We start from the raw sequence: 23858 nt of genomic DNA, 5'->3' as shown, positions 1-23858 counted from the left end.
CCGACCACAGATGAAAGCTTAGGTCTTAATCTTTTTAATGAAATACTTTCTGTCCCGGTCACAGTGATTGTACATATGAAAGTAAACATATAGGAGGTTTTTCTACATGACTCCTTAAAATTTTTTTCTGACTATAAAAAACTTACACAAAGTTGCTTTTAAAAATACATGAGAAATGGCATTCCTCACCAGAGAGGAGGAAAAGGAGGAAGGGGAAGAGAAAAGAAAAAAATTACCCATCATTCTATCACTTAGAGGCAATCACTGATATATTTTCAATTACTTCTTTCCAGACATTCTTCTCTGCAATTTTTACATAGTTCAGATTAGCAATACATAAAACTTGGGTTTTTTCCCAGTTAGCATTTTAATCTGAGCATTTTCCACATTACTTAACATTGTAACATTTCTTAAAATTTTTTTTAATGTTATTCATTTTTGAGAGAGAGAAAGATAGAATGTGAACAGGGGAGAGGCAGAGAGAGGGAGACACAGAATCTAAAGCAGGCTCCAGGCTCTGAGCTGTCAGCACAGAGCCTGATTTGGGTCTTGAACTCATGAACCATGAGATCATGACCTGAGCTGAAGTCGGATGCTCAACCCACTGAGTCACCCAGGCGCCCCAATATTTTAACATTTCTGATAGCTGTGTGATATTCCATCATACAAATATACCCTGATTTATTTAATCATTTTCAAGGAGTTCAACATTTAGATTGCGTTTAAGTTTTTCTATGTGAATAATGTTGCAGTGAACTTTTCCCCCCCAGCATTCCTTGCTATTTTTTTCAGGAAAGAAGTCCAAAAGTGGAATTGCTGGGTCAAAACATGAAGTTGTTTAAGTCTCGATAACAATTACACAGCCAAATTGTATTCTGAGTAGACTGTACAAACGAACATTCCCATCAACCAAGTGAAAACAGTGCTTACTTCATCATCTGGTAAGCTCTTTTTAATGTGTTTTGTTTGCTGATTTGATAACCACCAAAAAAAGGATCTCATGTTGGTTTCATTTTTATTTCTTCGATTACTTGTTTTTTCCCAAATGTTTACTAGTATTTGTATTTCATCTACTACATCTATTCATGTCTTTCTGCTGACTTTCAAGTCAAAGATGCAAAACTGTTTTGCCAGAAACTATAAGGTTGCTTAAATGGATTCCTCATAACGTGAAAAAAGGATGAAATAGCAAAAAGCTTTTTATCTACCATTGTTTATACCTACAGAAGGAATGTTGGAGCTGATAATAATGAGACTTTATCCCTCCACCCCTACTGACCTGAGAATATGCATTATTTTCCCAAGATCTGCATTATGCCTGTGAATAAAACAGAGTCCCTGCCCACATGGCACTCAATTATTAAAGGATTACAACCATATATAGATTCACACATTAACACAGAGACATGTTTTATATACATACGCACATATTTATGTTTTATCTTTTTATATGTGTTTTTTATACACACATATATGTTTCATATATTTTTTATTATGATATGCATGGGGAATGTGTGGGAGAGGGGCTAGAAGAAAACAGCTCTAATTTGCTAGTAAGTGTATTCAGGAGACAAGGTTGTGATTTTAAGTGATCTAGAGAAAATACTAATTTCAGAGGGCAAAACTCCACTTTTTTCTTTTTTTTAAATATAAAACTGACAATTAGGAAGAAGGTTTAATTGAGATCATGGTAACTGTTCAGGGGAGGTTCATCCAGCTCAATTGTGGTGATCCAATAAATAAATTGCTACTGTAAGTGATGTTGACTGATTGGTTTTTATTTTTTAATTTCTTTTAATGTTTATTTATTTTTGAGAGAAAGAGAAAGAGAGAGAGACAGAGCGCAAGTGGGGGAGGGGCAGAGAGAGAGGGAGGCACAGAATCCAAAGCAGGCTTCAGGCTCTGAGCGGTGGGCCCAGAGCCTGATGTGGGGCTCAAACCCATGAACTGTGAGATCGGGACCTGAGCCGAAGTCGGCAGCTCAAGCTCAACCGACTGAGCCACCCAGGCGCCCCGGGGGCTTTTTGTTAATAGAAAAGATCACATGTCAGTAGAAGGTTATTTGTACAGCATGGAAAGTACAGAGTACTCCTGGGAGAAACAAAGATCATTTCACCCTGAGAAACATTTTATTTGGAGATAGCTTTCCTTCTCTAAGTTAGACTTTAAGATTAGTTAACAGCGTTACCAGTAGTATAGTATTCTTGGTAGTGGTGGTTAGTTATCTGCTGTGTAATTGCTGGATCTGGTACCAAATGTGTCAGGTACTGTGTGATAATTATCTCATCTAATTCTCACATGAAAACATTTAAGTTCAGAGAGTCTAAATGTCACATAATATACCCACACCGCCTTCCCCCAAGTATCACTAAACTTATCCCTCTATTCTTTTTTTATTATTATTTATTTATGCCCAACATGGGGCTCAAACTCATGACCCTAAGATCAAGTGTCACATGCTCTACCTACTGAGCCAGCCAGGCGCCCCCTTAGCCCTCTATTCTGGTCACACTTCTGCTCAAGAGATGTCTTCTCCCTCTCTTGAAAACCCCTGCTGTACCTGTTCCTTGCCCTAGAAACAGCCCTCCAGAAAATTAATCCTTAGGAAAAACCTTAAGACACACCTTCGCTTTTTCTCTACAGCCTTCCTGAGAACCGCCAGATAGCCAGTATTGCCAAGCCCAGTGAGCTGCAGTTTGTGGGCCTCTAGTGTCTTAAGATTTCGGGCAACTCAGCCTTCCCAGCAGACTCTGACTCCCTTTTCTCAAAATGCATGAAAGCTCATAAGACCAATATCTGGGGGCGCCTGGGTGGCATAGTCGAGTAAGTGTCAGACTCTTAATCTCAGCTCAGGTCATGATCTCACAGTTCGTGAGTTCGAACCCCCTGTAGGGATCTGCACTGATGCTGCGGAGCCTGCTTGGGATTCTGTCTCTCCTTCTCTCTGCCCCTCTCCTGCTTGTGCACGCACTCCCGCTCTCTCTCTCTCTCAAAAAAATAAAAATAAAAAATAAATAAATAAATAATAAAACTTAAAAAAAAAAAAAGACCAATCTCTGAATAATTTCTTTTCAAAGAGGTGCAAGCAGCTCTTCAGACCCACAATATTAATATGCAGGGTTAGGCAGCCCGGCAAGCGCTTTGGGGCTTGCACTGAAGGATCAGCTGGTTTCCATAGCAACGTTCATTCCCTTCCATGGAGGATTCTATCATCACTCCTGCCCACTCAGACTTTCCAGAACAAATTGATTTTTGTGACTATAGGTATTTGTCCTTGATCCTCCAAAGAGAAAAGACCTATTCATAAACAAACAAACAAACAAAACAAAACAAACAAAAACAAAACAAAACAAAACCCAGAAAGCAAAAACAAACAAACAAAAAGCCCAACAACAAAAAATCTGACTGCAGCTAGAATGCTGCATTGCATCAGCTAGTCTTCCTTTCTTTAAAAATTCCACATCCTTTCCTCATTTTGCTCCGTCCCCTGGCCTTATCCATCATTTTGGAAAATAGGTTTCTCTGACAGAAAACAAACAGATGGCAACTCCATTTTCCTAAAACTGGCAATGATGGGGCTGTAAAATGCAATATTCAGCAAGGCTCCCTTAAGCTTAGGGCATGGGTGGCTGACCTGTGGGTTATGATTGGAGGGGCAAGAATAAGGATTATTATCCACATATAGAGAGTTGTCACAATTTTTGAAATTTCGCCAGTAGCAATTTGTTTCCTTAGGGAAGGCATCGCTCTCCCAGCAATATTCTCTTAAATTGCATATACTTCTGGGAGGAGTGATATATTAGGTTACTAATGCTGGAAGAACTTGGGAAAGAGAGGAGGGGGTGCAGAGGGAAGGGTATAAAAGGGCCTCTGGAGACCGCTTTTATTTGCTTTACAATGATATCTCCTACAAGAGGGGTGGGCAGGTCCTTGTCACTCACATACACACGGCCACTGGAGGATGCTGACATCTACAATGCAGTGACGAATTCACTGCATAGCACTGTTTTCTGAAACACCTGCATGCAGTCTTATTGCAAGATCATTGAAACCCACGCCTTAAAGTGACTAAAACACCTTTCTCTTGCCCCCCATCATTCGTTTAACCCTAGAGTTTCCGCAAGCAAAAGGTAGTTTCATTCTGGGTAACATGGCAAGTGCCAAAAAGCTGCACTGCTTTATTAAATAAACAAGATGACACTGAATCAGTTCACTTCTATGTTGTTTACTATTGCCCTCATTCTTCAAAACACAGAAGAAATTTTTCCCCCAGTTAAATTGTTACGACTGTTAAACCAAAATGTCTATGTAACCAGGTCAGGGTTCTCCAGAGAAACAGACTCAATGGATATATATTGAGATTAAATATATAATATGTATCCATATAAAATAAAAAGATTTATTGGCTCATGCAGTTGTGGAAGCTTAGGGAGTCCAAAAATTTGATAAGGGAGGCTGGCAAGCTGGAGATTCAGGAAAGAGTTGCAGTTCAAGTCTAAAGGCAGCGTGCTGGAACCAAGACGATGTGATATTGCTGATGAATTCAAAAGGCAGTCTGCTGGAAAATTTCTTGTTGCTCCAAAAAGATCAGCCTTTTAGTCAATTCAGGCCTTTGGCTGGTTAGATGCGGCCCACCCACATTATGGAGAGCAATCTACTTTACTCAAAATCCATGGGTTTAAATGTAAATCTCATCTAAAAATATCCTCGTGGAAAAACATGCTGCATAATGTTTGACCAAGTATCTGGGCACTGTGACCCAGCCAAACTGATACATAAAATTGGCCATCACACTGAGTCACCCAGTAGCTATGTTCAACAAGAACTGATCTTGATCAAATCCTTACTACCCACCTCCCACTATTCAGTGCTATTTATCCTAGATACTGCTATATCCAATTCCTTACTAGGTCATTATCTTTTGCACTCTCATTTGAGGTACCTAATACCCCTTTCCTCTCTGGCTCTATCCCTAGTCTCACCTCATCCACCTCCTGGTCCCCCTAAAACACCCTCCAGCCCTTAGAAAATGATGTCAGTCATTTATACTTTAGGATAAATTTAGGGATGCCAAGCTGGCTCAGTCACTAGGACACGTGACTTCTGATCTCAGGGTCATGAGTTCGAGCCCCATGTTGGGCATTTTTAAAAAGAAGGTTAAATTTATTTTATTTATTATTATTTTTAAACTTTTTAAACATTTATTTACTTCTGAGAAAGAGAGGGAGACAGAGACAGAACATGAGCAGGGAAGGGGCAGAGACAGACAGAAACACAGAATTCAAAGCAGGCTCTAGGCTCTGAGCCATCAGCACAAAGCCCGATGTGGGGCTTGAACTCACAAGCCATGAGATCATGACCTGAGCTGAAGTCAGATACTTAACTGACTGAGCCACCCAGGCGGCCCAAAAGAAGGATAAATTTAAATCATTGTTAGCTGTCTTACCTATTTTCTCATTGTAAAAGGAAAGCTTGTTAAAAAGGTTTTAGGATTAACGAAGAGCTGAGGGAAGTATTTTTTTTGAGGAAGGGAAAGAAAAAGGAAAGTGACCACACACACACAAATGAAGACAAAGGGGAACAGCCAGATTTTGCCTAAGACAGAAGCCAGATAAGCTCCAGGGGTCTAAATAATTCAGGAATGGTCTTTTCAAGGTGACACCATTGCAGTAAATCCACTGTTTTCTTTCTTCCTCAGGATAGTCAAGATTGCAGTTGCTCGGGGAGAGACCGCATCTGACCGATGGAGCTTGGGTTCTGTGCTCCCTCCTGGGCCAGGGGATGGCCGGGCACTTTGTCTGACAATATTTCCAAGCTGCATGAGCTGGAAGAACTGTGACTAGGAAAGGGGGACACGGATTTGGGGCAGCAAAATATTTATTGTCTATTGACTATCTCTGTAAGGATTGCTCAAAGGTGTTGCAGAATCAGCTCCACTAGATCTAAGATAACCTTGACTATCAGAGCAAGGCACAGACAGGAAGCACAGACACGGAGACAGCTTGGAGCAAGGTCTCAGAATCCTTCTGCTCCAGCTGGATACTAAGCACCTTAAGGACAAGAGCTCAGGTTTCCGGAGAGATTCTTTGCTACACCGACCTGCAGGATTGTGCACATGACTCTGATACCACTTGTGAGATGCTACATAGGACTGCTTATCACGGGGTATACATGCTCTAAGCAGACACATTGGAACCCAACAAGGAGGCCTATCTTTCCTAGGTGGAAAGTGTTCCTCCTTGTTGGACACATTAAAGACATTTTCCCTTGCACTCTATTTTACTTAGTAACAAACCAGCAGTATAAATATATTTGCGTTACTCTCTGGCCTTGAAAATCACAGGAGGTCATTGGACTGGGAAACACTGTCATCTTCTGGATCCGTTTGGTAAATCTTTTTGATGGATCGAGTCCAATTCAAAGTATCAAAAAATGTAAGACACAACCATGAAGCTCATCTAATTATACCTCTCACTTTGCGAAGACAGTAAGGAAACTGGGGCTCAGAGAGGTTAAGGGATATGGCAAGTGAGTTGGCAGAGAAAGAACAGGGACAAGAACCCAAGCCTCCAGTCTCCCCAGTTCATTCTGATTATTTATGTAGTTTTTGCACGTTAATAGATCAGAGTTCAACTAGTTGTCTTCCCTGATAAACTCTGACTCACTGATGATCTAGCTAACATCTGATTTGTTCAATAAAGCAGGATGGTTCTCAGGTACAGTGTGAGAGTTTATAAAACTGATCTTTTTACTTCTGTCCCTGGCCTGCCTTCAGGTCACTTACTCATTTTTAGTCTCAATTTTAAACCACTAAGCATGCCCAGCTCTTCTAATTTTTTTCCTTGGCTCATGTTGGAAAAACTCTTTTTTTCCCTAATCATCTGTGAGAAATGAAAGATAACAAATTCTGTTGTTTCTCCTGGTCTTGTGTAAATATGGAGAAAATTTAAGCTAGCAGGGGCAGGGGCAATAAAAGCATCAAGAAAACTGTTGGGCAGAATCTCAACCTTCTTGCATAGCGCTGCTGCTGTTACTATTATTTATCCTATTATTGTCCCCTAGTCGTCTTTTTTTTTTTTTTTTTAATTCTTTCTAAGCAGGCTCCATGCCCAATGTGGGGCTTGAACTCACGACCCCGAGATCAAGAGTCACACACGCTATTGGCTGAGCCTCTAGGCACCCCTATTATCCTCTATTCTGAGATTCCAGTGAGGAAATAGTATAGTAGGTACATCGAGGTAAAAAATGGATGAGTTTACGGCATATTTCACTCAAATTCTACCCTAGGGTCTAAAGTGAAACAACCCTGGGGAATGACAAAGATTGCTAAAAACACTACCTTTATAAATAAATATACTTAATAGTGAAGTTAAAAATATAGAAAATAAAGTTCTAGAAATAATCACAATTCACTTTCAGATTTGATGAAAATACTGCGTTTTCCAGGCTACACATAAGCTAAATATAAAGGCCAACCCCGATAATCTCCAGGAGCTAGGTAAACAAGCTCGCCTACAGAGAAAAGCTTGAATTAAGAACTTGAATTCAGAACCAACTGTACCCGTGTCGGGCGCTCTTAAGCACATTTTCACAATTCAGTGGGTCTGGAAGCAGAAAGGCCGTTGCTGGGCAAGCGGCAACGGGCAAAGAGAAACAAGGCTAAGTAATTAAAGCATCAAAGGCCTTGCTACAAAGTCCAGCGCAAACGGCCAGATGGGACAAGATTCGCAAAAGAAGCCTTCGAGAAGTCGCCCGGGGACAGGCACTCGAAAAAACCGAGTCACTGCACCCACCGCTCGCGCTCAACATGGCGTCACCGCCCCGCCCTCCCCAGGCGGCCCCCGAACTCGCACGCGCCCTGCGGGGCGGGGACGCCAGGGACGTGGCCGGGCGCGCGCGCGGCCTCAAGGCGGCTGCGCGCCTGCGCGAGGGCGGGCGGCGGGCGCGCGCGCGCGCGCGGCGGGGGCGGGCTTTACTGAGCGCCCAGCTGCAGTCGCCGAGCCGGACGTGTCCGCGAAGATGGCGGGCCGGGTGAGTGCCGGCCCCGGAGCTACGGCTCGAGGCGGGGGTGCCGGGCTCGCTGGTACTCCGAGGTCCAGCCGGCTCCAGGGGAGGGGGAGTGAGTCCGAGCGAATGGGGAATTGGAGGGGGCGGCAAGCCGGAGAAGGGCATGCGGGTGAGAAGGGGGAGCGGTGGCAGGGGATTAGCCCTCCTCGGAAACTCCATCCCTCTAAGGAAGCTTTAGGGGAGGTGACCCCCCTCACTACCCACCCCGGTCTCCTGGGTCTCCCTTAATTCTCCCTTCCCATCCCTTGGGGCTTGTTACCCGCGTCCCCCAAGGCAACCGCGGGGTTGTGGCCGTCCCAGCCCCGTCGGACCGGCTCTGGGGGTTTCTCCGCACCCCCTTGCGAGGGCTTATTAGGTGCAGCCGCTGAAATAACTGCGGGGGATCCGTTTGCTGCGTTGGGGCGAGGGCTTTGGGAAGGAACATTAGGGACCCATTTCTGCTTCAGAGTGAAAGGTCTTAGGAGAGGAGGAGGGGGTGCAAATGACTTTTAGTGTTAAACCCCAGCCATCTAGGGGACCTGTCACTGTCGGGTCAGGCAGGAATGTCTTTAGCTTGGAATAGGGATGCATTGGGGGTGTCGCGGCTTGTTTTTATGAATGACAGTCGCTTTGAATGCAGCAGAATATGTGGTAGTTTCAGGGTTTTAAATTTTACTTCCTCCTTGAGCCTCCTAAGATCGCGGTGTAGTATGGGTTTGGCAAGGGGAGATAGGGCTGGTTCTGTGCTGTACTGCAGAGTGCGTTGAGCTGAAAAGCCCTCTGAGGGATGGATCCTGCCTAGAGATGACACTGGTCATCAACCTGGGGACATTAACTGCGTCACTGGGGATAAGGATGTGCTTGACTGATTTATTTATCCCGGAATATTTGAACAAGTTTGCATAGATTTATGCATGCATACAAATGTCCAATCTAAAAGAAATTGTAAATCGTGAGATTATGGAGTGAGAAGAGACCTTAAAGGTCATTTAATTTGACCTCTTCCTCTTCCTTTTTCCCATAGTCTCTCCTTTTATCTATCCACCCGTGCTTCAGATTCTCTTTTCCCACCTAAGACACCCCACTCCTGTGTATTCACCTGTTCCCTCAACATGCTTAAGCTTCTCCCATCTTAAGACAAACCCTCCCTTCACCCCCACAGCTGTCCCGTTGTCTCTTCCCACTTTTCAGCCAGAAATTTTGATAGAGTTGTGTACATTTATTGTCTCCCATTTGTTTACCACTTTCTTACCCCTCAGCCCGCCCACTGCAGTCTGATTTCTGGCCCTATCACTCTACTGAAATGTGTCCCTAAACTTAATTGACATTTTCAGTTCTTTGTCCGACTTGCTGTCTCCACAGCATTTGCCATCGTTGACCATTGCCTCCTTCATGGAAAACGCTCTTCCCATGGCTTCTGTGCAGCCTTGCTCCGGTTTTTACTCAGACCTCTCTTTTGCAGACTCACCCTCCTCTACCCTGTTATTCAATGCAGATATTCCTCAAGGCTGTCTTCTCACTCCGTTTTCTCTTCAGGCATTCTCTTCACCTACCCTCTCTATGCCCACGATGCTCAGTATTTTACTCCCGGTCCAGACTTATCCTTTAAGTTCCAGATCAATATGCCGGACTGCCTATTTAAAACCAAGGCATCTCAAAGTCTACTGTTCAAATCTAAACCCACCTAATTAGTACTTTCTCTAGTATTTCAGTGAATACTATTTCACTGAAATTAGTATTTCAGTGAATGGCACCACCTTCCGTGCACTTATATAAGCTGGAAACCAGGGTGGGGTGGGGTGGTGATGGTGGCGGTCATGGTCATCCTTCATACCGCCTCTCTCTCCCAACATCGTCTGCCCCGCCGTAAAATTCATCACTGAGTTCTGTTCTGTGCCCCGTGCGCCCCGCCACCCCAGCCCCTTACAAAAAAGGGTATTATTAGGGCCAAAGAATCTGTCTTGGGCATTGCTGCTTTAAACTATACCCAAAGAAGCCACTGGAATGGTCATGTGGGTTCCATCATTTTAACATATCCTAAAAATCTCTTCAATCTGTCCACCTCTCTACATCTTCATTTCCACCTCATTTCCCCAAACTACCATCATTTGTGGTCTGGACTACTTTGGAAAGCTCACTAGAGATCTCTTTACAACATTTTCCACATTGATTATTTCCTCCCGTGCCTGTTGCTACTTAAACCCCTACCTCAGTAGCATCGAGTTACTTTTGGGAGAACATAAAATCCGAACTGGGCCTTTAAGGCCCTTTGTGGTTCCACTCCTGCTTCTCTGTACTCATTCTCTTACTCTCTCTGCTCAGGTTATATAAGAATTCAGTTCCTTGAACTTTAGTAGTTTTTCTTACCACAAGGTCTTTGCATGTGCTGTTTCCTTTCTTTGTAATGTTCTGTTCCCAACCATTTACCTCCTACTCGTAGATCACTCATGTACTCGAGAGAAGCGTGTTCTGATCCCACACAAGTCAGGATCCTTTGTTACATGCCCTTGAACAACTGTATGCCTTTCGTTAGAGATTTAATGGTGATTTACAATTTTTTTAATGTTTATTTATTTTTTGAGAGAGAGAGAGACAGAGCACGAGCGGGGAAGGGGCAGAGAGAGGGAGACGCAGAATCTGAAGCAGGCTTCAGGCTCCGAGCTGTCAGCACAGAGCCCGATGCAAGGCTGAAAGCCATGAAACCGTGATATCGTGACCTGAGCTGAAGTCAGACGCTTAACCTACTGAGCCATCCAGTCGCCCCAGCTATTTGTCATTTTAAATATGTTGATGTGATTATTTGCCTTTACTATTTATCTTCCATGAAAGAAGAGGCCATGTTAGTTTTTTACCATCATCATCTGTGCTTTGCACACTGCCTGGGACCTAGGAGCTCAATACATTTTTGTTTATTTATTTTTTAATTTATTTTTTAATGTTTATTTATTACTGAGAGAGAGAGAGACAGCGTGAGCATAGGCGGGGTAGAGAGAGGGGGAGACACAGAATCAGAAGCAGACTCCAGGCTCCAAGCTGTTAGCACAGGGCCTGATGTGGGGCTCGAACCCACAAACCATGAGATCATGACCTGAGCCGAAGTCAGAGGCTTAACCGACTGAGCCACCTAGGCGCCCCACATTTTTGTTTAAATTGAGCCTAGGGGTGCCAGGTGGCTCAGTCGGTTAAGCCTCTGACTTCGGCTCAGGTCATGATCTCATGGTTTCTGAGTTCGAGCCCTGCGTCGGGCTCTGCTGACAGCTCAGAGCCTGGAGCCTGCTTCAGATTCTGTGTCTCTTCTCTCTGCCCCTACCCCGCTCACTCTCTGTCTCATAAATAATTGTTAAAAAAAAAAAAATTAAAACGAGTCTCATCTAGCCTGGGTGGCTCAGTCGGGTAAGTGTCTGAACTCTTGGTTTCGGCTCTGATCATGAGCCAAAACTCACAGTTTGTGAATTCGAGCCCCCTGTCGAGCTCCACGCTGACAGCAGGGATCCTGCTTGGGATTCTCTCTCTCCCTCTTTCTCTGGCGCTTCCTGCCACCCCCTGCACACGTACACTCTCCTCCTCCCCCCCCCCCCGCCCCAAAATAAATAAATTTAGAATGAATTTAACCTAATCTGTGTGTGAATACTCTACCAATCGAGAGTGCAGACCATTAAAGCTAGCCCATTTTAGTGTCATGTTAGGCCTTTTTTGTATGGAGTTCCATGTAATTTTTAGATAGATATGATTTCTGCTCTTTAGAGCCACATAGAACTAAAGAAAACAGTTTCTTTTCCATGTGACAGCTCCTCTGATATTTTAAGACAGGTTACAAATTCTCTCAGGTTTTCTCTTTTGCAAATTAAACATCTCCAATTCCTCAAATATTCTGTATTCCAAACCCTTCATCATTTGGGTTACCTTCCTTTGGAAATGCTGTTTTACCAATGTTTCTTCTAAAATGTGCCCCAACTAGAACACAATGATTAGTGAAGAATATGCTGAACTCTTATTCTCTTGAGCTGGACACTAGTGTTATTAATACAGGATAAAATTGTGTTCACTTTTTCTTTTTTTTTAATGTCTATTTATTTTTCAGAGAGAGAGCATGTGTGGGTGAGGGGCAGAGAGACAGGGAGACAGAGAATCTGAAGCAGGTTCCAGGCTTTGAGCTGTCAGCAGAGAGCCCGATGCGGGGCTCAAGCTCACGAACCACAAGATCATGACCTGAGCCAAAGTTGGACGCTTAACCAACTGAGCCACCCAGGCACCCTGTATTCGCTTTTTTCTGCAGTAAATCACACTCTTGGCTTATAATGAGCTTGCAGTCAATTAAAACTCTCATGAGCCTGGAGCCTGCTTTGGATTCTTTGTCTCCCTCTCTCTCTGCCCCTCCCCCGTGTGTGCTCTCTCTCTTTCTTTCAAGGATAAATGAACGTTAAAAAAATTTTTTTTTTAAAATTGGCTCTCCCATCCCCTTGTAGGTATTGTGCAGTTGGTATATTGAACCTCAGTATAAAACCTTACATTTATCCCCTTTACAATTCAGTTTTTTGGAGAGTCAGGGCCTACCTATTACTTGTTCAAGGTCTTCTTGATTCTGCGATTCTTTTATGCAACACAGCTCTGTCTGCCAATTTTGTTTTCACGTGTAGGTTTTAAAATCATGACTTCTGTGTCTACATTCAAATCATTATTAAAAAGGAGAATGAGATGGGTCAGAAATAGCCCATGAGCATGCTGTTAGAGACCTTCCTCTAGGCTGATGCAGATCAAGATACCTTGGGTGCTATCACTTAAATACAAACCTATCTCGTTTACTTCTGACAAAACCACCTGCAAGCTAGGTAGTATTAATATTGTTTTACTCATGGGGCGCCTGGGTGGCTCAGTTGGTTGAGCGTCTGACTTCAGCTCAGGTCACGATCTCACGGTCCGTGGGTTCGAGCCCCGCATCGGGCTCTGGGCTGATGGCTCAGAGCCTGGAGCCTGCTTCCGATTCTGTGTCTCCCTCTCTCTCTGTCCCTCCCTCGTTCATGCTCTGTCTCTCTCTGTCTCAAAAATAAATAAATGTTAAAAAAAAATTAAAAAAAAATATTGTTTTACTCAGAGAGAGAGAGAGGCTCAGTAATTTGCCAGCTTCACAAGAAGCAGGGTCAAGGTATGAATTCAGCTCTGTTTGTTACTCTTACCTGCTTCACCGACTTAGTTGTAATGGTATAGGAAAGAGTAGATTCACCTTAGCTAGAACTTTTGGAGGTTGCTGCCAAAGTTTGATTTTCAAAAACTACCTTCTGTCTTTTGGAAAATCTGATTGGCCTGTCTATCTTTGGCCCCTCTCTGTCTTCTATCTTGTGATAATCATAATTTCCTAGTAACTATTGATGTTTAGCAAATAGAGTTAGCCTTGTTGTAATACTTTTTAAATGGGTTCTGAATTTCCTTTTTAGGGGGAAAAGCTATTTTGAATTATTGCTTTTGGTTAGTTTAATTTTGACATTCTGATATTTTGTAGATGGTATTTATATTCACTTTGTAATTGAAGGTGGTTTTTGTTTTTTTTTTTCCCCCTGTTGTATCACTGATTGTTGCTGTTGGTAGCTTTAGTAACCTGTATATCTTGTCCTCTGCTGTTTTGGCCAAAAAAGGGCAGCATCGTGTTTAATTTACCTGGGAAATTGGCTTAACAATGAAATGTGTGATGTTATTCAGCATATAGCATTTAGGTCATCAGAAATTGACTAATCCTAAAATATTTTGAAGCTCCTAATCTGAAAAGCAAAGAACCTTGGGGCACCTGGCTGGCTCATTCAGTGGAGTGTGTGACTCTTGATCTCAGGGTTGTAAGTTCAAACCTCAGGTTGGGTGTAGAGATTGCTTAAAAAAATAAAAATTTTGAAAGGCAAAGAACCTAAAAGAAAAATTTTAACTTTTTTTTTTTTTTTTTTTAGTATATTTACTGTATGAAAAAATATGGAATTGTAAGTTGGATACATTTTATAATAAATGATGAATTGATTTAAACTTACTTGGTTTCCTTTGCCCTTTCTTTTAAAAAAAAATTTTTTTTTAACGTTTATTTATTTTTGAGACAGAGAGAGACAGAGCATGAACGGGGGAGGGTCACAGAGAGAGGGAGACACAGAATCGGAAACAGGCTCCAGGCTCTGAGCTGTCAGCACAGAGCCCGACGCGGGGCTCGAACCCACGGACCGTGAGATCATGACCTGAGCCGAAGTCGGACGCTTAACCGACCGAGCCACCCAGGCGCCCCTCCTTTGGCCTTTCAAAACGATTCAATTAGGTAGTAACTATTCTTGGCTGTTTTACATTTTTGCTGGTAATAAAGCAGATTCTACAGTTCCAATTCTTATTACTTCCGTTGAACGCAGACTCTTATTTATAAATGAACTCCACAGACAGACGGCTACCGCTGCCCCAGGCCTCCACACTGTCTGTCAGAACTCTTGTGCTACAGCTTCTTTGGAACCGTGGAATCAGAAGTAGAGGAAAGAAAGAATCTGAAATGCAGCCTTACTTGCTTAGGAGAGCTGACTCTGAGTAGGGAGAGGCTCCTTAGTAAAGTTGCTCCAGTGGTGTGGCCTTCTGGGCCTCTTATACCGTCAGCACCACCTGGTTGCCGAAAAGAAAAGTAGAAGGGCTTATCACGTCGCCCGAACTTTTTGTACTCTGTCTTTTAAAATTGCCAGAAATCTCACTTGCCAGAGATTCCATAGTCTCTTTCTGAAAATATGCCTACATTAATGCCAATAAATCCAGTGGATCACTTCATGAATTCTTACACCTAGTTGAGGTAATTTGTTGTGAAGAAATAGGAGTAGGGTGATGTTAAATAGGAATCTAAGGGAGAGAACTGTCTTAGGAGTTGAAAGAGGTGTAGAAAGATGTTAGAGGTAAAATTTACCTAATATTGGTTTTGATGAGGGCAGGCTAGTGTATTTAGTATCAGTTACTACAGTGATGAAACTTTTGTAGCCTAGTCTAGAAATGTAGCCATTTGTAACCTTTTGTGAGTGAACAACATCTTTTTGTAAATTGGGGATAGCTTGTGTGCAATACCACAAGTCAAAACAAGTAATACAGAATGTTTTGTAGTCTTGTTTCCTAAATCAAAGTCATGGTATCTAAAGTGTATCAACTTTGTGCAGCCTTACACGCAGTAGTTATTGTTTTTGTATGTTACTTTACTGGAAATTTTTAAAAGTATCTTCAAATGCTGTAGATTTTAGAAAACAAAAAGGAAGTCTTTATAGCACTATTAAATACCTTTTTGAAACCAGAGGAATTTATGCTTAAAATGGGTGGATTTTTTCAAGTATTTAAATGAAGGTGCAGAGGCATAAGGTGAAAGTATATTATTGTGGTGTTGAAAATTCTTGAATTGGCAGAACAGTGAACCCTTAGAAACCTCTGCATTGGCCATGCACTAGACACTTGCTATAATGCAGTTCTTAAGGATCTGTACTCTGGGTATTGTATCTCAGGTAAAAATCTCTCTCTCGCTCTCTCTCTCTGAGGCTTTTTACTTATTTTTTTAAAGATTTATTTCTTTAAATAATCTCTACACCCAATGTGGGGCTTGAATTCACAACCCCGAGATCAAGAGTCACTTATTCTACTGACTGAGCCAGTCAGGCGTACCAGTAAAAATCTCTTTATGAGATTCTTTTTCATACTTTAATATTAATACCCTTGAATGGGCTCTGAGGTCTACATTATACTTCCTTCAGTTTCCTAGTGATTTAATCTTATAATTTCCAACTTTTTATGGTGGAAACTAAATATTCCCTTCATGACTATAACTGTTTCTAGAAGTTCTATGCACTCAAACGAGTATAATTTATATACATTTTAAGAGATTTCAAGCATGCTGAAAAATAACATATATATCCATATGCTCACCTTCCAGATTTAAGTGGTAACATATTGTGATATTTGTTTCAGAACTTGAATTTTTAGAAATAAAACATTGCAGATCGAATTGAATCCCTTTTGATTCTCCTTTGGATTCCACTACCCTTTTCCAGAAATAACCACTCTCCTAAAGTTGGTATAGATCCTTTCTGTGCACATTTATGTATGTTTGTGCCCATAAGTAATATATTTTGTGTTTTACTCTGTGTGTATGGTGTCATACTGTATCTTTCCTTCTGCAACCTGCATTTTTAAAATTTAAAATGGCATTTGAAATTTAGTCATGTTGGTATATAGAGAGCCAGTTAATTCTGTTGACTACGTAGTATTCTATTTTGTGAATATACCAAAATTATCTGTTTTATTGTCTGAGGATAATTTAAGTGGCTTCTAATTTTTTTCTGGAGTGCACATTCTTTTATATGTCTCCTTACATACATATGTAAGAATTTCTTTAGGATATATGTCTAGAGACATGGACATTGCTACGTAGAATTGCTGGGTGATGAGTTACCTTTGTCTTTACCTGGTTATACCAGTTTGCAGTCTTGCCAGCAGTATACGAGTGCCTGTTACTCATGTCCTTTCCAGCACTTAACATTGCAGACATTTTAGTTTTTACAATATGATGGATGTAAACAATCTTATTTGCATTTTTTTCCTAACGTCTCGTGAGATTGAGCAGTTTTCATATTGGTCATTGGGATTTCCTCTTTTGTGAATCACCTTTGCCCATTTTTACTGTTGGGCCATTAGCAATTTTTAAAAAATCGATTTGTAGAGTTTTCCTTTTGTAGGGACTAAGTTATGCTTTGGAATCTAATTTTTTTTTTTTTAACGTTTATTTATTTTTGAGAGACAGCAGGGGAGGGGCAGAGAGAGAGGGAGACATGGAATCTGAAGCAGTCTCCAGGCTCTGAGCTGTCAGCACAGAGCCTGTCATGGGGCTTGAACTCACGAACTGTGAGATCATGACCTGGGCCGAAGTCAGAGGCTTAACTGACTGAGCCACCCAGGTGCCCCTCTTTTTTTTTTTTTTTTTTTTTTTTTTTTTTTATGTTCATTTATTTTTGAGAGAGAGAGAGCATGTGAGCTTGCATGAGGGGGGGGGGGCAGAGAGAGAGGGAGACAGGATCCCAAGCAGGCTTTGTGCTGACAGTAGAGAACCTGACGTAGGGTGGGGGTGGGGGTCTGGAACCCAGGAACCCTGAGATCATGACTTTCAGCAGAAGTCAGAACCTTAACTGAGTCACCCAGGCACCCCTGGAATTTATTTAGTTGCAAATAGCTTCTCCCAGACAGTAGTGATCTTTTCCCAGTTATAGAGTTTGTTTGTTTGTTTATTATGTACATATGTTTATTTTGAGAGAGAGGGAGAGAGCGAGCACAAGTGGGGGAGGGGCAGAGAGAGATGGAGAGAGAATCCCAAACAGGCTCCTGATGTGGTATTGATCTCACAACCATGAGATCACAACCTGAGCTGATATCAAGAGTCAGCTTTACCAACCAGGCCACCCAGGCGCCCCACAGAGTTTTACATTTAAATTTTTATTATAGCCAGCAAGGGCTCCTGGGTGGCTCAGTCGGTTAAGTGAGTTCAACTCAGGTCACAATCTCATGTTTTGTGGGTTTGACCCTGGCATCAGACTCTCAGCTGTCAGCATGGAGCCCACTCAGATTCTCTGTCTCCCTCTCTCTCTTCCACTACCCAGCTCCCTCTCTCTGTCTCTCAAAAACAAATTTCATTAGAGCTAGCTATAAATACCTACTTTTTTTTTTTTACCTTTATGATTATTACGTTTGTGTGTTTTAAAAGAAATCTTTACCTACCTTGAATATTTTCTTCTAAATGGTTTAACATTTGCGTTTTACATTTTGGTATTTAATTCATCTGGAATTTATTTTTGTGTTTGCTGTGAATTGGGAAGCTAATTTTATCTTTTCTGTATGTGTAGCCAGTTATCTTAATATCATTATTGAGTCCACCCTTTTTTTCACTGATTTTTAATGCTCTCTGTGTTTTATGTCCACTCTAAGTTTGGACTCTATTTTGGTTCATATTCTGTTTGCCTATATGTGCACCAGTTTCAGTGTTTTAATTAAAATAGCTTTAATATTATATTAAATATATCAGATTATATGTTTTATTATAAATATATTATTTAATATTATATATATTATACAATAGCTTTAGAATTATTCTTGCTATATGCTAAAATTATTCTTGCTCCCTCTTTATTTTTCTTTATTTGGCATTTCTTGGCCCTTTTCCATATGATAATAATCTTTCCTCTTTTAAAAAATATCATTTTCTTTAAATTTAAAATTTATTTTTATTGCTATTGATTTTGACCTACTTTTTTTTCTTCTATTTTACAAGGGTAGATACAAAGACCACTTCAACAAAATTCAGCTGAATTGCTCAAGGAAGCTGATTTTCTTTTCTTTCTTTCTTTCCTTCCTTCCTTCCTTCTTTCTTTTTCTTTTCTTTTCTTTTCTTTTCTTTTCTTTTCTTTTCTTTTCTTTTCTTTTCTTTTCTTTTCTTTTCTTTTCTTTTCATTCTTTGACATGAAGCCAAAAAGTACTAACACATTGTGCTCTATAGATTTAATACCAAATAAATTAGCATCAGCTGTTTATGAGTAATGCAGGGTATTTTGGTCCTTTGCTAAATTCAGAATGAAGTGCTAAAGTTCTTACGTGTTTTGCACTAACCATATAGATCTTTGGTAGTGGAGAAAATGGGAAAATTATTAAAGTAAGAAATAAGTTGTCATTTTTGAAATCCAACATTCACTAATAAAGAGTATTTTGCTGGTGGATTTTTAAATATTGTGAAGTGTTTTTAGTGTTATATGCATATGAACAAACATTTTCTTGGTTGACAAGCGATGAGAATAGCAATTATCACTGATTCTGGGTCTTCCAAAGAACCTCAGTGTGGGAGAATTAAAAAAATTTAGTTATCCTAGTTACTTTTTCCCTAGAGAATATTATTGACAACATTTTGTGAGATGATAAAGACTTGAACAGAGCTTCGTGTGGAGGTATTACTGAATGAATGATTGTTGAGTGAATGGATGAACATTTATTTCAAAGTACTTAAATAAATTGCCATTTTGGACAATGTAGTTTGAATTCTAATTTTATATTCTCTGCCAGACTATCAGATCATTAAAAACGTGGCATAGATCAAACTTTAAACAGTTGCTGGACTTCATGCTAGTCTTTTTTCTCCATGCACTGACACTGAGTCTGGTTACTGATTTTTGTATATAAAGCCTTCCAGTCAATTTACTACTTATCAAGCATCAAAAAAATTTTAATTGTACTTATCAAGTTAAATGATGAAATGGCCCAAGAACATTATTGAAGCCTCTTTTTCACATTTTCTCTTCTATTGTAGGAAGATACGAACCTGTCAGTATTTCTGTTTTTACAAAGTTCATTTCTCCTTATTTAATACAGTGATTCTCAAAGTGGAATCTGCAGACCAGCTTATCAGTATCATCTGAGAACTTGTCAGAAATGTATATTCTCAGGCCCAACCCCAGACTGAAAGTTAGAAACTGCTGGGTGGGGCCCCTGCAGTCTCCTTTAACACATTCTGCAAGTGATTCTGATGTATGCCAAAGTTATGAACCATGGACTTGGGGGCGTCTGGGTGGCTCAGTCAGTTGAGTATCTGACTTCTGTTCAGGTCATGATCTCACGTTTTGGGAGTTCAAGCCCCATCTTGGGCTTGGTGCTGTCAGCACAGAGCCTGCTTTTTTGATCTTCTGTTCCCCTTTCTCTGCCCCTCCCCAGCTTGCACTCTCTCTCTCTCAAAAATAAATAATAAAATTTATTTTTTCTTATTAAGTATTCAAAAAAATAAAAGTCACTGCTTCATTGTTAATTGAGCATCTACACACAGCAAAGTGTCTGGGATGTTACAGATACTTATTAAAATATTCGTTCCATTGAACAAAAAATAGGTTGTAATTTTTGCTTTCTAACAGCCAAGTTTTTACTCAATTATTTGTAAATAATAAAAATATAAATAATATGAATATATTGTGCTTATATTTATTATCAAGCTGATTTTATTAAATGAGGAACTTCTTCATATTACAAGCACATACATCATGAATTATTAACATTATGTTTAATTATAATGACTCAGATTAACATCAGCAATTTAGATAAATACAGTGTGGACTTATAGATGTAAGTCACTAGATTTTGTACCTTTGAAGATGTGAAGTTTATTAGACCTATCTAAATGTCCTTTTAGGTGCCACACGGTTTGTTTTTTTCTTTATTGTCATTTTTTTCCTGAACAGCTAGAATCATGGCTAAGTTTTTCCACCAAATCTTGTGTTCTTTTCTCTGTACCATGCTGCCTCTTGCTTCCTGCCTGTCTTACATCTCTGCTTTCTGCTTTTCTGAATGCCCTGTGTTGTGCTAAGTGAAGAGTCCATAGGTAAGAGACTTAGGGGTTGAGACTGGGAGGAGGCTTTAGGCCTTCTAGTTTTGTTCTGATTCCTTCTCCAGATTCTTCTCTTCCTCTTCATTCTTCAAAAGGATGTAGGTGCTAAACTTTCATCAGGATGTTGGGAATTTAAAAAAACTTCACAAACATTGTTTTTATTTCTTTAACATTTAGAGATAACTCTTTAGAGTAAGAGCACTAAGTTACTGAATAAGTGTATCTTAAACTAAATGGTATTTTACAGTTTTGAAAACACCTTCACAGATCTTGTTAGATTCTCAGAGCAACCTTGAGTTGGCACTCTGTAAGTTCAGTTCAACAAGCCAAATTCAACTAACAGAATAATTCACAGCTAACATTGTGCTTACTGGTGAACACTGAAAGCTTTCCCTTTTAGGATCAGGAACAAGATAAGGATGTGTACGCTTGCCACTTATATTCAGCACTATATTGGAGGTTCTAGGTAGGCAGTTAAGCAAGAAAAAGAAAAAAAAAGAATGGAAAGGAAGAAGAAAAATTATCTGTTTGCAAATGACATGATCTTATATATAGAAAACCCTAAAGGATTTATAAAAAATAAATCCAGCAACATAGCAGGATACAAGATCAATCTACAAAATCAGTTGCATTTCTGTATACTAGCAATGAACAATCTGAAAATGAAATTGAGAAAACAGTTTCATTTACAATAGCATCAAAAAGAATATAATATTATGAATACTTATGAATAAATTTAATCAAATAAGTACAAGACTTGTATACTAAAAACTCAAACATGTTGAAAGAAATTAAAAATCTAAGTAAATGGAAAGACATCTTGTGTTCATGGATTAGAAAACTTAATATTATTAATATTGAAATACTCTCAAAATTGATCTATAAATTCAATGCAATCTCTATCAAAATTCCAGCTGCCTTTTTTCCAGAAATGGATAAGCTGGTCCTAAAATTCTTATGGAGATGCAAAGCCATTTTAACCACAACAATTTTGAAAATGAAAAACAAAATTAGAGGACACACACCTGTTTTCAAAACTTATTACAAAGCTACAGTAATCAAGATGATGTGACAGTGGTAAAAGGATAGTCATATAAACCAATGAAATAGAATGGAGAATCCAGAAATAAACACATAAATTCATGGTGAATTGATTTTCAAAAAGAAGGCCAAGACCATTCAATGGGGGAAAGAATAGTCTTTTTTTTAGCAAATGTTGCTGGGACAACTGGCTACCTACATGCAAAAGAATGAATTTGGATCCCTACCTGACACTACATACAAAAATTAACTCAGAATGGATCAAAGATCTAATAAATCTATACAATTCTTAGAAGGAAACGTTGGTAAAAATCTACATGACTTTGGGTTAAACAGCGATTTTTTTAGATATGACAAAAGCACAAAACATAATTTGGACTTCATCAAAATTTAAAACTCTTATGCATCAAAGAACACTATCAAGAAAGTGAAAAGACAGCCCGTAGAATGGGAGAGAATGTTTGCAAATCCTATCTGATAAGGGTCTAGGATCCAGAATATATAAAGAACTCTTACAATTCAACAATAAAAAGACAATATAAAATGGGCAAAGGGAAAAAAAAATAAAAGTGGGCAAAGGAGTTGAATAGGCATCTCTCCTAAAAAGATATGCAAATGACCAATAAGTACATGAAGAGATGCTCAACATCATAGTCATTAGGGAAATGCAAATTAAAACCACAATAAGATACCAGTTCACACTATAGGTTGGCTATAGTAAAAAAAAAAAAAAAAAAAAAAAAAAAAAAAAAAGTGTGGGTGCTCATGCAGAGAAATTGGAACCCTTATCCACTGCTGGTAGGAATTTTTTAAATGCTGTAGCCATTGTGGTAAATAGTTTGGCAGTTCTTCAAAAAGTTAAACAGAATGACCCAGCAATGCTACTCCTAAGTATATAACCAAGTGAGTTGAAAATACATGTGTTTATATAAACTTGTTATGTGGATGTTCATAGCATTATTCATAATAGCCAAAAAGTGGAAATAACCCAATATCCATCCGCTGATGAATAAACAAATGTTCATACAATGGAATATAATCCAGTCATATGCTGCAATGTAGATGATCTTGAAAACATTATGCTAAATGTAAGAAGCCAGTCACACAAAGATGATAGATTGTATGATTTTATCTATACGAAATGTCCAGAATAGGCAAAACCACAGAGACAGTAAATTAGTGGTTATCAGAGGGTGAAGGGGGGGGGGGGAAGAATTGGGACTAACTACTAATAGGCATAGGGTTTCTTTTATGGAGTTTGGTGGAAATGTTCTGGAATTAGTGGTGATGATTGCACAGCATAGTGAATATACTAAAAAACACTGAAGTGTATGTTTTACATGATGAATTGTATGTTCTAGGAGATTGTCTTCATCTATTTGTGTTGCTATAATAAAATGCCAGAGACTGAGTAACTTATAAACAACAGAAATTTATTTCTCAGAGTTGTGGAGGCTGGAAGTCTAAGATCAGGGTGCTAGCACGGTTGAGGTTACAGTGGAACGTTGTGATCCTTGAAAGTGATGAAATGGAACTATATTACTTGTTTGCATTAAATTGGAGGTACCTGTAGGATACAAATATGCAGTCTTCAGGTTATTTACCTTAAAATTAGAATTATTTCTCTTAATGTGGTATTCAGAATGAACCATATTAAAAAAATCATTTAGAGAGAAGTAATTTTCTTGTGAGAAACAAAGTGGTAACTAGAGTGAGGCAAATACAGTTGACCTTCGAAGACCATGGGGGTTAGGGGCGTTGACTCCCCGTGCAGTTGAAATTCCACTTAGAATTTTTGACTCCCCCAAATCGTAATTACTAATAGTGTGTTGACAAGAAGTCTTATTGATGAACAGTTTAATACCACATTTTGTACGCCGTATGTATTATAGACTGTATTCTTAATGAATTAACCTAGAGAAAGAATTAAAAAAAATTTTTTTTCTAATGTTTATTTTTTTGGGGGGGGAGGGGCAGAGAGAAAGGGAGACAGAATCTGAAGCAGGCTCCAGGCTCCAAGCTGTCAGCACAGAGCCCAACATGGGGCTCAAACCCACGAACTGCAAGATCATGACCCGAGCCAAAGTTGGATGCCTAACTTCCTGAGTCACCCAGGCACCCCAAGGTAGAGAAAAAAATGTTAGGAAAATCATAAGGGGGGGCACCTGGCTGGCTCAGTTGATAGAGCATGTGACTCTTGATCTCAGGGTTATGAGTTTGAACCCCATGTTGGGCATAAAGTTTACTTAATTACAAACTCATATATATATATACACACACATATACGTATATATACATATATATTAGTGTATGTGTATGTATATGTGAATGTATATATACATATATATTCATATACATATGTATTCATATATATATACATATA

At 39.8% G+C, this 23858-nt stretch overlaps 1 protein-coding gene across 2 annotated transcripts in view; it reads left to right on the top strand.

Annotated features, from left to right (window-relative positions):
• The first annotated feature begins 7974 nt into the window (after nt 1-7974).
• NSF (N-ethylmaleimide sensitive factor, vesicle fusing ATPase) overlaps nt 7975-23858 on the top strand; it is a 146425-nt gene continuing 130541 nt past the window's right edge. For both annotated transcript variants that reach the window (XM_042965732.1, XM_042965731.1), the window contains exon 1: nt 7975-8031. In XM_042965732.1, the coding sequence (XP_042821666.1) occupies nt 8020-8031 (12 nt within the window). In that variant the 5' untranslated portion in view covers nt 7975-8019. The remainder of the gene's footprint in view (nt 8032-23858) is intronic.

This window comes from Panthera tigris, chromosome E1 (assembly GCF_018350195.1).
Source record: "Panthera tigris isolate Pti1 chromosome E1, P.tigris_Pti1_mat1.1, whole genome shotgun sequence".
In the NCBI taxonomy this organism is placed as follows: Eukaryota; Metazoa; Chordata; class Mammalia; order Carnivora; family Felidae; genus Panthera; species Panthera tigris.
This window is presented reverse-complemented; position numbering and strand designations above follow the sequence as displayed.